Below are 15,326 nucleotides of genomic sequence, written 5' to 3'. Positions count from 1 at the left end.
GAGTCACGGACAGGAATCCCTCAATTTAAATAAAACGAGGCCACGCTTTATTAACTCGTGCGCACGCTTTAGTAACTCGTGCGCACGCTTTAGTTTAGTTTCACGAGAAAGTAAAACGTGGCCACGTTTTATTTATTTTTATCTCTATGAACCCTCCAGGGCTCCGTAAATCTCAGGGAGAAAAAAGTCAGAATTCTGACTTTAATCTCAGAATTCTGAGAAAAAAAGTCAGAATTCTGAGGTTTTTTTTCAAATCCTCCCAAAATAAATAAATCATGTGGCCCTAATCCTCTTCCGTAGATATCTACTTTTGCATTATGTTATTAATAATGGATTTAGACTCAGAGCCTTTAGATTTTGTTTTGTTGTTGATTTCAGTCCATTTTTTGTTTTGTTTTGTCCGACTCGAATCACATTGTTGTCATCCTAATTTGTTTGCCAACTGCTATTGTGCTATCTGTTTGTTTATAAAAAACTAAAATAAAAAGTTTAAAAAAAAATAGTAGAGGAAATGTTGCCCATGTGCCCAAGTGGACACCATCGTTCAGAGATATACTGCGCAAAATACAGATAGCAGGAGACAGAGGACAGCCATGGTCAGATAGGAAAACATTCAGGAGCTATCTGGACTGTCTTATGCGACAATGGAAACTGAACTAAAGAGAACATTTTAAACTTTAGCAGTCTGCGTGATCTGCCTGTAGGGAGGGGCGGGCCGGCCCTGCGAGTAAAGTAACGAGCAAAGTAACGAGTTACTTTATGTAGAGAGTAACGAAGTAGTGGAATATATTACTTTAAAAAAAAAAAAGAAGTAATATATTACTTTTTAGTAACGACCCCATCTCTGCACAGGGACAATAGTCTTCTTCAGTATTCACTACGCACAAGAGCAGACAACAAACTAGAAAAACTAAGTTATTAAATGAGCAGCCAACAACCAAAATTATGAAGTTACTGTTTATGGACATTACAGGCAAAAATATCGTTTTTTCATGTATTTGTAAATGTTGTTATTTTGGTCTATTTCGCTTCCATGTTTTCTTTCACTCTAATGCAGGGATGGGCAAATGGCGGCCGGGGGGCCCTCAGATTAATTTATAAACAACGTAATTAATTAAAAAAAAAATACTTTTACTTCTAGTACTGATACCACCCACTACACTCCTAGTTACGTCACGAGCTGCGTACATGATTTCTTTCGGCAGCCAAATACCGCAAAAATAATCTGTGATGCGTTTGTGTGTATTCATTGTGTTTGTTTCCCGGGGAAACACTCAAGAAACACCAGCTGTTGTTATGCCTGCTGTGAAGTTATATTACCACTTGTAATTATGCCTTTACAAGCTTCAAAGTTGTATTTATCATCTGAATTTGGCGAAACAAGTTTAATATTCTAAAAACCAAGACTTTGTTTATTTGAAATCATTGTTAGCATACCGCTTTGGGGTTAGCTCTATTCATGGTAAACATTTTGACATGTCATGAGAGTGATTCACTTTTTTTTTTAATACAGGATTAGCACAGCCTCACGGAACTTTACAACCATAAGGTAAAGAAAAAAAAATGGATTACCACAGAAATAGGTCAGGGGGTTAAGTGATCAACTTAGTTGAGAACTTCAGCCATAAGTGGCATGTAGAGTTAATTAAGCTTAGCAGTGTAAGTAACTACATGCGTGGAAAAGCAGGAACATGCAAAGCTGTGTGACAAGGAACATAACTAGCACCAGGTGCTGCCAATTTACTGATGACCCCACCAGAGCAAACACAGCAACAACACACAGAACATCACACCAAATAAAATGGGTGTCTCGGGATATAGAAAGCCGACTTCCCTTACATACCTTGATCTAACATGCCAGCGGCTGTTCACCTTGGAGACCTGCTGCGGATATGGGTACGGCCAAGAGGGTTTTAAAAGGCGCACTGGGCACTGGCACCAGGTGTCACTAACTAGCCCATGTGTTGCGAACAAGCCCAGATGTTGCGAACGAGCCCAGGTGCTGCCAATTTACTGATTACCATAAGCCACGCCCACCTCAGTGCAAAGGAAGCAGTCACACCAACCAAATAAGAAGGAACATGAGAGATCATACAATAACATTTTAGCAACACAATGACAAATGTAGACACTATTAAAAAGGACCTGTACCATTCATTACAAAAAATACTGCATTAGAGCTTCATAATACGCTTTCTCAATCATGTTTCTGAGACTGAAGATGTTTAATTACAATCAACACTTACCCGAATAACTTGACACTCATTAACTTTGGGACCACTTTATTGCATCACATTAAGTTGTCGTTAGGTTCATCCTAACAATTAGTAAGAGAACACTAGTGGAGGTTACTTAAGAGCAGTATGTATCTACACGAACATGGTAACACATTGGAACCGAGCTTTGCATACACAAGAGCAACTCATGTGCAAAGAATGGTTTTTTGAATGTACAATAGCATCTGTACAAATCATGTTTCTCTACTGCTTCTAAAAATGATGCAAAAGAAGATATTTAATTTAGATTTCAAGACAGTTGCTACTATCTTGAGATCAACACGATTTCAAATAATGTAAAAAAAAATCTGTTGCTCTAAAAAAACAAAACAAAAACATGATTAAAATCTGATTGGAAGGGGGCATACCCACTATCATTTTATATGTCTGAAAAAATAAAACCAACAAATGCAATAGAATAAATAGGAAAAATAAATTAAAATGAAAAAAACATGTGGCATCATTGAGCAACAGGGAAAATAGGCACGTCTGTTTATTAATCATATTAAGTCTTGAGAGAATGGAAATAATTACTAAAAGATGAAGTGCAGCTTTGCTCCGTGGTAACACGTCTGGCAAAAATGTTATAAAAATAAAGCAAAAAAAATCATGGCACAGGCAATTTACCTTCAGCACGAAGCAGCCTAAAATATGTGAGGAAGATCAAAATAACTTGCGGTATTGGCTGCGTAAAAAAATACAAAAAACCTCTTAGATATGGAAGATCAAGCTTGACTTAATAAAAACTAAATAAATACATACAATTGGCCAAGGCAATTTAAATAAACTGATGAAATGCACATACTGTATATGAGGTGACTGTATTATTACGTCGTGATTTATGACGGTGTATTAGGGGACATTTTAGTTAAAGAAAAGAATGCTTGAGCTCTGGGAGGCTGAACTTTACATTAACCACATAGCTTCACCTGCATCCAATGCAGACTGCCTGCAGTGGTCGACCTAATCAAATTACACTTTGCAATGGGATTTAGCAATTAGGACAGATTTAGGGTTTTAGTCCAGAATAACCCCGACTGACATTATTCAGATAAAAACAATAAACTGATTTGGATGAGGTCATAGCTTTTGCATATTAGGATCTACAGGCTGGACATCACCATGGTCCATACTGCTAAAGCTCCTCACCAACACATGCATCTGGCATATTTCGTGGAACAATATTTAAGTTTCTTTCTTGTAAATTTGCAATTTTTAGAGATTATCAGAATTTTCTCTTATACATGTTCTGTAATAAAACAAATACAATGGCCCTAATACCAAGTTGTATACATATTGAACAGTTACCCAAGTCCGTCTTAAAAAAATTATTTTAGGGAATAAAAACTGTCAGTCAGACTCGTTAAAAACACCCGGTAGTAGTGAAATATTCATTAGCTGCTATGAACATTATTGATATAGTTGTGCATGTATTCCCATTAAGTCAATGCTTGGTCTTCCATACACAAAAACAAATTAGTAGAGATTGTTATGGATTCGTCTACACGTTGTTACATATATTATTGTAATGGTTTTCTTAAAGGACGGATCAGTTAATGAGTTAGCTAAACGCACCTCTTCCAAACTGTCTGTAGTACATAGAAACATAGAAAAAAAGACCTAAGAAAAGGAACATTCAGAATAACAGGAAGTCATTATGAGTAGAAATAAAATCAACACTTTTTACAAAACACTGATTTTCAGTTCTTCAAACTACAGGCAGCAAATATAAATTGCAGTAAAAAGCACAACTGGCAATGTAACGCTTAAAGAAATGTAAGAAAGAAAGCCTTTCCATGGAACCCAAAGTGTCCAATAACAGCTCTTTAAACACCACAGAGTAAGACTTGGTAGAATGATTTAAGGAAGCTAAAAGCAGAATGAAACATCCTTCGAATACGGACAGGCCTCAACGGCTCTTTGTCTATTCGTCCTTTACGTAAGACTTGAACATATCATGTTTGAAAACGTGTTCCTTCGTCCAGCACACCTACAGCTTCCATTCCTCATCGTAGGACTATAAGGAATGTTCAGTGCAGTTCGTCAAGAAGTCCAGCGAGCCACGGAGGAAAACGTTAGTTTGGAAATCCTTACGAGAGAAGTCATGTCAATTCCTTTGTTTTAATGTGCTTCATTTCACATCTTCTTTTCTTCTTCCCCGTTAACTCCCAGTGTTCAGCTCATAGGAGTTCTAGAGTCAGTGATCCTCTTAAGATCATCCCTCCCTTCACTAAAAGTCAAAATGACAGAATGTGCCATACCTTTCGCATTATAAAAAGATGATTCTTTTCTCCAGGAGACAGAAGCTGCTCCCATTATTGTCTTTTATTTTAGAGTAGAAATGTATCCAGTCCGTTGGGTCATAGGTCAGTGACTTTGTTCTCCACGGCGGCAGCGATCTGTTGCAGCCGGTAACCCAGCTGCATCTTCTGGGCGGTGCAGTCCTCCTCCAGGGCTGTGATGATCTGCAGGAAGAGGGGAAACAGTACCATTATATGGCTTTAGATTAGCTTTCTGTGTTATGTCTGAAACCAATGAACAGTTGTGACCCATCGTTGTCAAAAAAGAGATGTAAACATGCCACTATAAACAAAAAATGCATTGCATAAAGGGGTAGGTTTTAAAATGGATTCTCTGATTCAATAATGGATTTTTATTTGAATGATCTGATATGGATTCATAAAACTCTGATATTCTTCTTTAATATTTGCTTCTTCCGTTGGATGCCCGACTGCTGAGAACTTTTTTCCTGTCTTAATTGCATGGGGCGGGACATCTCTAAGCATTTGACCAATCACAACAGAGCCGGCCAGCTAACCAATCAGAGCAGACTGGGCTCTGGTTTCAATCAAGAGCTTTTTGAACATTAAAGCATGGAGACATGTAGAGACACAGAATACAGATGTGATCCTGAAAAGGAGCAGAATAGGGCCTCTTTAAACCAAACCTGAGTATATCATTATCGGAATCCTCTGGAAATCGGTGGTGGTTCGCAGCCCTAGCTGCACATGTGCACTGGCATCTATGAGACGCAGCAGATACCATTCCCCTGCTGTATTCCAGCACTTACAGAGACTCAATTATTTGTGCATGTAGTAGAGAAGCATCTGAACAACAACACAACACGCCCCGGTGTACTCACTTGATCGTAGTATTTGTTGATGTACTTGTACAGCTCATGTAAAGCCACGAGGCAGTTGACCTCGGCTGTGTAGTTCTGTGATGTGAGGAGAGAGAAGAGAGAGAGGTGAGGGGGGGGCAGGGGCTGTTCAGAATTGCATCGCTTGCCATTCATATGTGATTTCAAACTCCACATCTAGCTCGTCAGGCACACAGTGACCTTAAGATGAGTTATGTGTTCAACCTCGGCTAACATAAAGAAGCTATTCTTGCAGAAGTGGAAGAACAAGAGAGGGGAGCGTACACGAGAAAGTTCAGCCAGAGCGGAGTTCATCTCCTGGTCGCTGGCCGAGATGGTCTGGCGGATGTCTGCGTAGTACCTGGAGAGAAAGGAGTTGGTATAGAAATCAAGGAAAGAACTGCATTGAATTAAGGTTTACATACAAATATATTCATCTTTCTACTTTTGTATCGTTTGAGAATAAATACCCTGCTTCTTGAATTTGAAATGGACTATCATGCTCCTAAGTGTCTTCAATTCTATTGGACAGGACTTTCACCTCATGCTGACTGCGGTCTGCATGAAGTTCAGGAGACACAGACACATTGATCTGAAGTGGCCACATGCAATCTGAAAATAAACTATTCATCTGTTTAGAGTCCAGAGGTGCCCAGTACGTCGACCGCGAGCGACCGGTCGACCGCGGGGGCAATGCTGGTAGATCGCGAGTCATTCATAAAAAAAAAAATCCTGCTCCGTTAAAATAGACAAAACAGGTTTTGATCCCTCCTCCCTTGGCCTCCCTGCCACTTAATTCAGGAGTTTACTTGATTGACAGAAAAAGCGACTTATCGCTTTCCAGTCTGTTAACCCAGAATGCAAAGCGATACAAAATCAGTCAAGTGCCGGGAAAACTCAAATTAAGTTAAAGAGACAAACAAGAGACAAACAACAAAATGAGTGCGGGACCGAGCAAGAAGCTAAAGACAAACCACTTCCACCCAGAATGGGAGGAAGAATATTTTTTTGTGATGTCACATTCAAAGGTTATTTGCCTTATTTGTAAAGCAAGCGTCGCTCTGCCAAAGAAAGGTAACGTGGAGAGGCATTATCGGAGTGTTCACAAGGCATATGACTGCGACTTCCCTCCGAGTAGCGAGTTGAGAAAGGTCATGTATTATTGCTACACAAATATTATCTCGCAATCTTAGTGTCGCCAACTCGTTTCTAACATGCAAAAAGACAAACAAATGTCGGTGTATTTTCGATCTTTCCAATCGAGACGAGATCTCTCTCTCCCCCGTCTGTGCGCGAGGGGGCGGGGCAGTTTACACACACGCGGCTGCTACAAGCAGCAACACACGGAGATGGCGGAGAGAAGCGCTCCAAGGTGTGGTTAAATGTTACCCGTCTTGAGGCGGACAATGCTCCTTGCCAAGAGAGTTCAGCATGTGAGGGCGGTAACACGAGCAATGTGTCTAAACATTTAGCAAAAGTGCACCACATTCAGACGGAGGAATGCACCGGGTTCCACTGTCTTTCTAGCAGCTCTGTAGCCCCATCCACGAGTAAGGTTTCCACGTCAGGTGTTACGTATGCTAGCAGCAACACACGCAGTTAACTCAATGATTCAAACATGGGTTAATGATTAGAGGTAACTGAGTTACTCTTTATTTTGTTAAAGTTTCAGCTATTCTGTTCACAGTTCTGTCATCAGATTATTTAATACGATTTGTTAAAACATTGTTGTTTCTTTTGATGTGAAATATTATTTATTTTATGTAAATAAAAAGCAATGTTAGTTTTGTTCACAATTTGTTAATTTAATAATATATATATTTTTGAATCAAGTATTCATCTTTATTGTCTTCATTGTTAGTTTCCACATGCCTAAAACAACCTCAAGCTAAATCTAAAAGTTGATGGCTAAACAAGAGGGTTTGAGAAATTGTGCAAGGCATACAGTAATAGTCCGAATAGTCGATTAGTCGTTTCATTAATCGATAGATTAATCGATTATCAAATTAGTCGTTTGTTGCAGCCCTATTATCCCATGTATAAATAAAACGTGTTTTTCAGCAACCCTTGCAATTTGGGATTTTATTTTTGGTTGGTAGACCTCGGTGAGCTGGTCATTTCAAAAGTAGCTCACCAGCCCAAAAAGTGTGGGCACCCCTGGTTTAGACTCAAGGATGTGTTCTTCAGTCACTGAGAAAGAAAGATATTCTCTATGACCTTCAGCTCATCGAGTATGAATCCAAAAGACAAAGTTGGTTTTGTTATGCCATTGGAATTCAGAGTTTGTACCAAAAAAGAAATAAATGCAGTGTTGGACCCATACAGCTCAGTTGGTAGAGGGGGGGGGCAGCCGATGTTCTGGGGCTGGGTCCCCCTGTGGAGGACCACGTGTCATCCCCTTACTCTCCCTGTCTCACCACTGTCACTCAAATAAAGGCACTATCTCAATATTTAAAAACAAACAAAAACACAGTCATCTCATATGAAAGGATGCTTACTCCCAGTTGTGTGTTTGGAAATATAGTTTTTGATGCCATTTGGACAAGGTGTATTATATATGTTTAGTTCATTGATACCAAAGGAAAGCCTAACGAGCTGTGCACACTGAACCGTGGAACTTCCTCTGTATATTTTTCACACCTCTGTTTAAATCAAACTATATTTATATAGGACAACATTTAACACTTCAGTGTTTCACAAACCAAAATTAAAAATAATACCCGTCCCTTCCCATGTAATGAGTAGAATCAGATGATTGATTAAAGGAGCAGCATAACAAGTAATACCGACTGAAATCAATAACCACAGGATTGACTAAAACAATTGTAAAAGAAGAATAAATACAACTTAATTAAAAGCCAAGTGTAATGTATTATTAATAATTAGCATATTTATATGTCTTGCAATTTTCTTAATTTTAAAATAGTGTCAAAATCATTTTTATAAGTTCTAAAGCAAATTCCTTGTAAAAACTGCACATGTATATATTTGTTCTCTTGCGCTTATTTGCTTTAGATTGAATATTATCCAAAAGTACAGGTAACTAGTTAATGTAACATTTGAACAGTCATCCCTCCCGCCCTGAACAGGCCCGATGAGGCCGATATGTTCCTCAGGAGTCTGTCAGCAGCTCTCCCAGCAGTGTGAGGAGAGGCAGCAGACAGCAGCAGCAGTGTAGCAGCTGCTCTCAGACCAGCCATGCATGGAGCCTGGCAGTCTGCCCTGTCTGCCTCCACACATTGTCCCAGGCCTCGCTCTCTCGCTCTCTCTTTCTCTCTTTCACTCCCTCCCTGTGTTCTTATGCCGGGGGTCAGTTGGGAACCTGCTGCCATATTCTTACCTCTCCACCATCTGCTTGTAGCGCGGGATGTCTCTGGCGTACAGCAACTTGTTGATGGGCGAGTCCTGTGAGAGGAAGACAAATATACAGGGCGTATAAAGAGTTGTTGATTTAAATATGCTACTGGTATTAAACATAGCTTTTTCTCACATTATGAGAAGATTATTATTAATTGGCTGATTTGTTTATATTGTTCTTACTGTACCTAGTGCATTTACATTTAATACAACTGTAATTACTTTGCTAACTTATAATGTAAACAGTATATACACTAGTGTTCTATGTATCTATTTTATTATAGTTTTTCATTTGTAGTCCCTGTCTAAAGAACATATATTTTTTTATATAAATGACGATAGATTCATATAAATCATTAAGCATAGTGTTTTTTAAATCATATTTGCTACTACACAGCGGTACAGTGTAATAACGCTGCGTTACAGTGACGCTGATCTCACCCGTCCCAGCTTGTGGTCGGCGATGGTGCAGGAGTCCATGAAGGTCTGAGCGATGACGGACAGCACGGCGTCCACGTGGTCCGAGGTCTGCACGTCGAAGATGAACTGCGGGTTCTTCAGGATGTTGATCCAGAACCGCAGCGGTAAACTGACCAGAGAAAAAGAGACAGTCATTTGTATGGCAGATAATTAATAATAATAACTATTACGGCTTTACCCCTTGAACCAAAGTAGGTGTGTGAAAATGTCTAAATAACACCTTGATCATTTATTTTTGATCTGTGGTAACATTAGTGCATTGTTGATATCAGGTCTTGGTGAAACTATGCATCCAGCTGTGGTACACATGTATGCTGTATGTGCGTAGGCTTCACTGAAACATGAAGCTCCTAAACCTTTGGCCGACGTTTCTCCTGATGTGTGTGTATAACATTTCTCAAAGTCCGCCCAGCACAAGTTGCTTTCGTTCTGGCTTCAACACCCAGGTCTTTCCGAGGTTACCTGTTGGTTTTCCAGATGTGGATGGTCTCGGGGTCGGTGATGCCGTGCTTCAGAGCCTGATCATCCAGCAGGTCGAAGAAGTATTTGACCGCCAGAGGAACGGGGCGGCTGGTGCTGAGGATCGCCGTGAACAGATCGTCCACAAACTTCTGCAGCGTGCCCTGAGACGGAGCGGATAAAAGACAAACAGATGAATAAACAAGATCTGCACGCAAATCTGCACACATTCTGAACATATTTCTAGTTATCTTTTTATCTCTAAAAGCTTATTTTTCAAAGTGGGGCACACATGTTTAAATATGAGAGTGTGTGTGTGTGTTACCTTCATGGAGAGCAGGCGGGTGAGGTAGATCTCGGGGATGGCCTTGGCCCTCTCCCCCCCCCTCTCACTGCCTCTCCTGTGCTTGGGCAGCTCAGACTCCTCACTGGCTTTCACCAGGTGCCACAGCCTCACCCCCCCCTCCTCCATGTCATCCAGCATGGGGGTCTCTGGAAGGAGGACACAGCATCAGGACAAGATTTTAGAGTGGTTCAGTATGAAAATCCCAACCAAGGACAAAGCATATTTATCCGTCATTTCAGTGTTTTGAATAATGTGAAACAAAGTTTATTTAGTCATTAATCAATGTTAATATTATTATAATAAAGAAAACAGCTATATTCAATAATATTGCCTATCTTTCTGCGATTTTACCACTACCTTTAATGCTGACTTTGAGTTCCTACTTCCACGTATCCCATGTAACACATGCATACATAGTCAAACAGCGCCCTCTGCTGGTCATTTACACTCGGTTCAACTAATAGAAATTACTTTCCCAAATCGAATCAAACATTATTTAAATAGCACTTTTCATACACAAAAGGTAACACACACCAGAAACAAAAACAACAAACAATCCCCCCCACCATCCTAGGTAATAAATGCCAAGTAACACATGACTTTGATGAAAACACTTAAAGCCAGCAGAAGTCAATGAACACTGTATGGAATACAATTAAGAAATAAATACAATTAAATAAGAATAAAATAAAGAAATAATAACCGACATTCCATTAAAAGCCATATTAAAAAGGTGGGTCTCTTTAATATCCAAAATACATTATAAAAAAACATACAAATAATGTCTAAAATACATGTTTGTGTATATGTAGACTTTTTTTACAAGTATCAATTCAGAGTATGTGTGTACACTCACTTTCTCCAGGCATGTAATCATGGCTGTCATGGACATGGTTTTTGGTGTTCCTGGGGACGAGGGCCACCGTTGCTCCGTCAGGAACCTGCGTCAAAAAGTGATACCAACTGTAAGACTTCCAGCCTTAAACAATCAGCATGCATGTGTAATGAGAGTGTGTGTTGTTGTGTGTGTGACTGACCTTATAGTGCTGCAGTGTATTCAGGCGCTTCCATAAGCCTTGTACTACTGACGTCAGGTCCTCGTCTGAGAGGATCAGGTGACCTGCAACACCTGAACGCCACTCTGCAGGAATAAACATGTTTGTTATATATAGTAAGATATTATAACATGTTCATATATGACATGTGTTGTTCCAAAAAGAGGACAATTTCATTTATTTGTGTAATCCCGGTGCACATTGTAAAGGCTTGATAATACTTTGATCAAAGGATTTAACTGTTTGTTTACCTTGGTTGGTGATTGGCTAATGGTTACACAAGCCAACAAACACATTATGACATCATAAAGTTGCAGGTTGACAGGTTTTTATATAAATGGATCAGGACAAAAAGTGAGAGAATCTTTTTTCCTGAAACGTTCAGAATCTCTTTACACATGGTGATGTATAAAAAGTGACCTTTAAGTGAAATCTGACATTTTAAATACAATATTATATTTCATACAACTGAGCCATCTGACCCACAGCCCACTTATCAATGCCAAATTGAAGCCTGATGTTCCTACATGCAACAACGTGTATGTACCCAGGTGTAATGAGTCGATGTGTGGCCTCTGGGAAAAGGAGGTTCCCTTCCAGGCTTGTTCCAGAAGTTTCTCCTTCACTTGCGTGATGGTGTCACAGTCTAAGACTTTGGCAGGTACCGTCTGAGTGGTAGCCCCCCCGGTGGAGGCTGCAGCAGGCATCACAACATTCAGGGTCTGCACAGAGGAGGAGGGGGGGTTAATGGGGGACATATTGTAATACTGAAATGCAGAATTTGTGTGTGTTTTTACATGTGTTTTTACATTAGGGAAGTTATTCCCTGAATCATTTTTAATGTTTTATTTTAATTCAGAAAATAACACTTTATTTAATACAATAGTTATCAAATGTAAATGCTATTCTAGCACAAAGTTATTTTACATTTCCAATAATCTTTTCAGTTTGCATTAATTGTAATAAAAATGATAAGAAGAAGAATTAAAAACAATGGAAAAAGTCAGATTTTAAAAGGTTTTTACCGAACAGATTCTCTTGTAAAGTGGTGCTGGAATGAATCCTTAAACAAGGTAATGAGTCAGCATTTTAACACATCTGCTTATAAGAACACCAAAAGCAGTCATGCATTAGCCACCTTTAGCATATATATCTATATCCTTTATTTAACCAGGTCAAAGACTCATTGAGATTACAATCTCTTTTCCCAGAGTGACCTGGCCAAGAGGGGCAGCATGAACGATGTTACAACAGATGCAACACAGACAAGACAGGCAGACAAATACAGCTGTAAAACACGAATAAAAGCACATTAGCCAGTCAATATGCAAAATAAAACAAACTATTAAAAATCATTAAAAACTGGCACATTTTAAAACGATTTTAGGATATACGAGCACTCACATCTACCAATGGTGTTCGTGTTCTCTGTCCTTTAAGATGGACCTGAATTCCCCCATAGTGATTACATCTGAGAGTTTCAGCTCCTTCTGTACATTGTTCCAAGCTGTGGGGGCAGCATATTTAAAAGCTGTTTCACCCAGTTGTGTTCTCACTGTAGGAACCAGCATCTGAATAAAATCTGGGGAATGCAGGCCATATAGACTTTCTCTTTGACACATATATGTGCAAATGTAGGAGGGAACCAACCCAAGCAGAGATTTATAAATAAAACCCAACCAATGGGAAAGTCTGTGAGCAGACAAAGATGGCCAATTAGCAGCAGCATATAAAGTGCAATGGTGTACTCGATATCCACACCCAGTAATAAATCGTAAGGCACAATGGTACACAGTATCCAAGCTCTTTAGGCACTGGTCAGAGGCATTCATGTATAGCAGGTCACCATACATAGTCTAATACAGGGAAAAACGTTGCAGATATCAAATGTTTCCTTATTTATTTCTGTAAAATAAACCTCATTTTATTTTTAGCTTTGAAACAACATTTTCCGTGTGTAACTAGAAAGACAAGTTCTGTTCAATAAGAAATCCCAGATATTTGTAAGTAGTGACCCTCTCAATGTCAGCCCCTTGAGCAGTACACATCTTGGGTAGATTAGATGGTAACTTTTTGCCATTCGAAAATATCATCACTTTGGATTTTTCTGCATTTAATACTAACTTTAGTTGTTATAAATGGGTTTGTATCAAAGGCAGACTGGAGGAAATCTAGACTTTGCTCTCTAGAAGCAGAGGAACAATAAATAACAGTATCATCTGCATAAAAATGGTAAGAAGCATTTGCTAAATTATGACAGATTATTTACATATATGGTAAAAAGAATGGGTCCTAATATGGAACCTTGTGGCACACCCTTTGCTATCGGGAGGAAGGAAGAAGAGGACGGAGAAAATTGGACGCATCGGGTTCTCGCTGATAAATAATTTAAAAACCAACCTACAGTATGCTTAGATAAGCCGATCCTGTGAAGTCTTTCCGCCAGGATGATAATCAACTGTGTCAAACGCCTTGGACAAATCAATAAATAGAGCTGCACAATACCTTTTAATAAGTTTGTCTGGACCTGCCGATTTTTAAAGCTTTAAAATAACAAAACAGCTTGGTTAGTTATCGTTGTTAATTTTTAATAATAATAATAATAATAATATAAATAATTTTTTAATAATGTATTAATATTTATCACGGCTCAGGTCCATTAAGGTTTAATGGACCTGAGCCATTATAAATACTAATACATTATAACAAATTATAAAAAAATAAAAATAAAATTGTGAATCACAAACAAAAAGTGTTAACAGGCTTTGCTACAACAAATAGGTAGATTGTCTGCAGTTACACTTTCTTACACACACACACACACATAAATACAGCACACAGTGTCTCAACCAAAACTATTTTCTTCAAATTTGCAAACACTTTGAAATAGCTGAATCCATAAATAGGCATAGTTTAAATAAGTTAAAATAAGTCAAGTTAGTCGTTAGTTTGTTTAGTATTTGGCCGTGTAATAACCCGGATAATGTGCAGCGAGCCGGTCATTATTGGAAAAACACCGACAGTATGATCACAGAGACCGATGCGAAGCGGAGGGATCTTGATCGGGTGTTTTTTATTTTACGTTTGAGATGTTCCCGCATCACTCTGGTGCTCCCGAGCCATGCAAGTTCGATTTCACAGAGTTTGCAGGTAACACACTTTTTACTGTTGTTTAAAGTGCTCCCACGCTGTTGAAGATTTGAGTCGGACCGCGCTTCTCTAAGCCTCCGCCATTTTTCAAATGTCAGTTTTTTTTGAGTAAACAGAGAGTAACAACATAGACCAAACAAATCGATAACTGACTTTGTTGCCAAATGTTTTAGCAATCGATTTTTATCGATTAGTTGTTGCAGCCCTACAGTACACTGCACCACTCGATTGTCATGCCTCTGACATTGTTAACATATTAAGAAGGCCAGTGTTTATGTTTTGTATCTATTTGTGTTTTTCTTACCAGCGTTTTGTACTCCACGTCCTCTCGCAGCAGCCTGTTGTCGTTCAGTGTGTACTTTGCTTTCCCCGTCACAGCGTCCACAGGGCCCTTGTCCACCTGGTGCTTTATGGCTCTGAACAGCATGTAGAAGGACTCCCCTGCTGATTCCTGGCCAAGCATAACGGTCAACAAATTATTACACAGAATTGAACTTTGAGTGATTCAGTGTGCATCCTGACAACATACCCTCAGAAAGGTAAAGAGGCAGATGGACATCCAGTTAGTCAAAAGCTTCTCCACCACAGATTCCGTTCTGGAATAGAAAAAGTGAGCAAATCATTTATAGATGAAATAAGTCAAAAGTTATAAAGATACATTTATAAAGAAACCTACTCCAGCCTTACCTCCTGAGCATCAGTTTGGGGTTCTTGGCCACATACTGTTCCACCAGATCGTTGAGCAGCGTCTTCAGGATGTCGGTGAAGTACTCCAGTTTCCCGTGCAGGGCCACCGTCAGCAGAGAGGCCACGTAGGCCCGGTCCCTGGGGGAGAACGTCCGCTGGACCTCCAGAGTGTGAATAAACTGGAGAGAGTAAAAACAAACAAAGTTAAATTCACATATTTTACTATTCATATTTTTGATTTATTTGTCCTCTTACTGTGTTTATGTTTGCACAAACAAATCCTTGTATATGTGAACCTACTTGGCAATGAACCCTATCCAGATTCTGAAAGAAATGCGTGGTCTATATTTTAAAGGCTGAAAAAAGTTTTACCAGGC

At 39.3% G+C, this 15,326-nt stretch overlaps 1 protein-coding gene across 1 annotated transcript in view; it reads right to left on the bottom strand.

The window, feature by feature from the left end:
* Positions 1 to 2,206: 2,206 nt before the first annotated feature.
* Positions 2,207 to 15,326, bottom strand: part of LOC117532888 (plexin-B1-like) — a 92,905-nt gene continuing 79,785 nt past the window's right edge. The window contains 13 exon segments of the mRNA XM_034196473.1: positions 2,207 to 4,741; positions 5,419 to 5,493; positions 5,701 to 5,776; positions 8,756 to 8,820; positions 9,214 to 9,361; positions 9,715 to 9,875; positions 10,037 to 10,203; positions 10,914 to 10,998; positions 11,095 to 11,198; positions 11,660 to 11,834; positions 14,567 to 14,713; positions 14,792 to 14,858; positions 14,950 to 15,128. Of these exon segments, the coding sequence (XP_034052364.1) occupies positions 4,637 to 4,741; positions 5,419 to 5,493; positions 5,701 to 5,776; positions 8,756 to 8,820; positions 9,214 to 9,361; positions 9,715 to 9,875; positions 10,037 to 10,203; positions 10,914 to 10,998; positions 11,095 to 11,198; positions 11,660 to 11,834; positions 14,567 to 14,713; positions 14,792 to 14,858; positions 14,950 to 15,128 (1,554 nt within the window). The 3' untranslated portion in view covers positions 2,207 to 4,636.

Source organism: Gymnodraco acuticeps, unplaced genomic scaffold (genome assembly GCF_902827175.1).
Source record: "Gymnodraco acuticeps unplaced genomic scaffold, fGymAcu1.1, whole genome shotgun sequence".
NCBI lineage: Eukaryota > Metazoa > Chordata > Actinopteri > Perciformes > Bathydraconidae > Gymnodraco > Gymnodraco acuticeps.
This window is presented reverse-complemented; position numbering and strand designations above follow the sequence as displayed.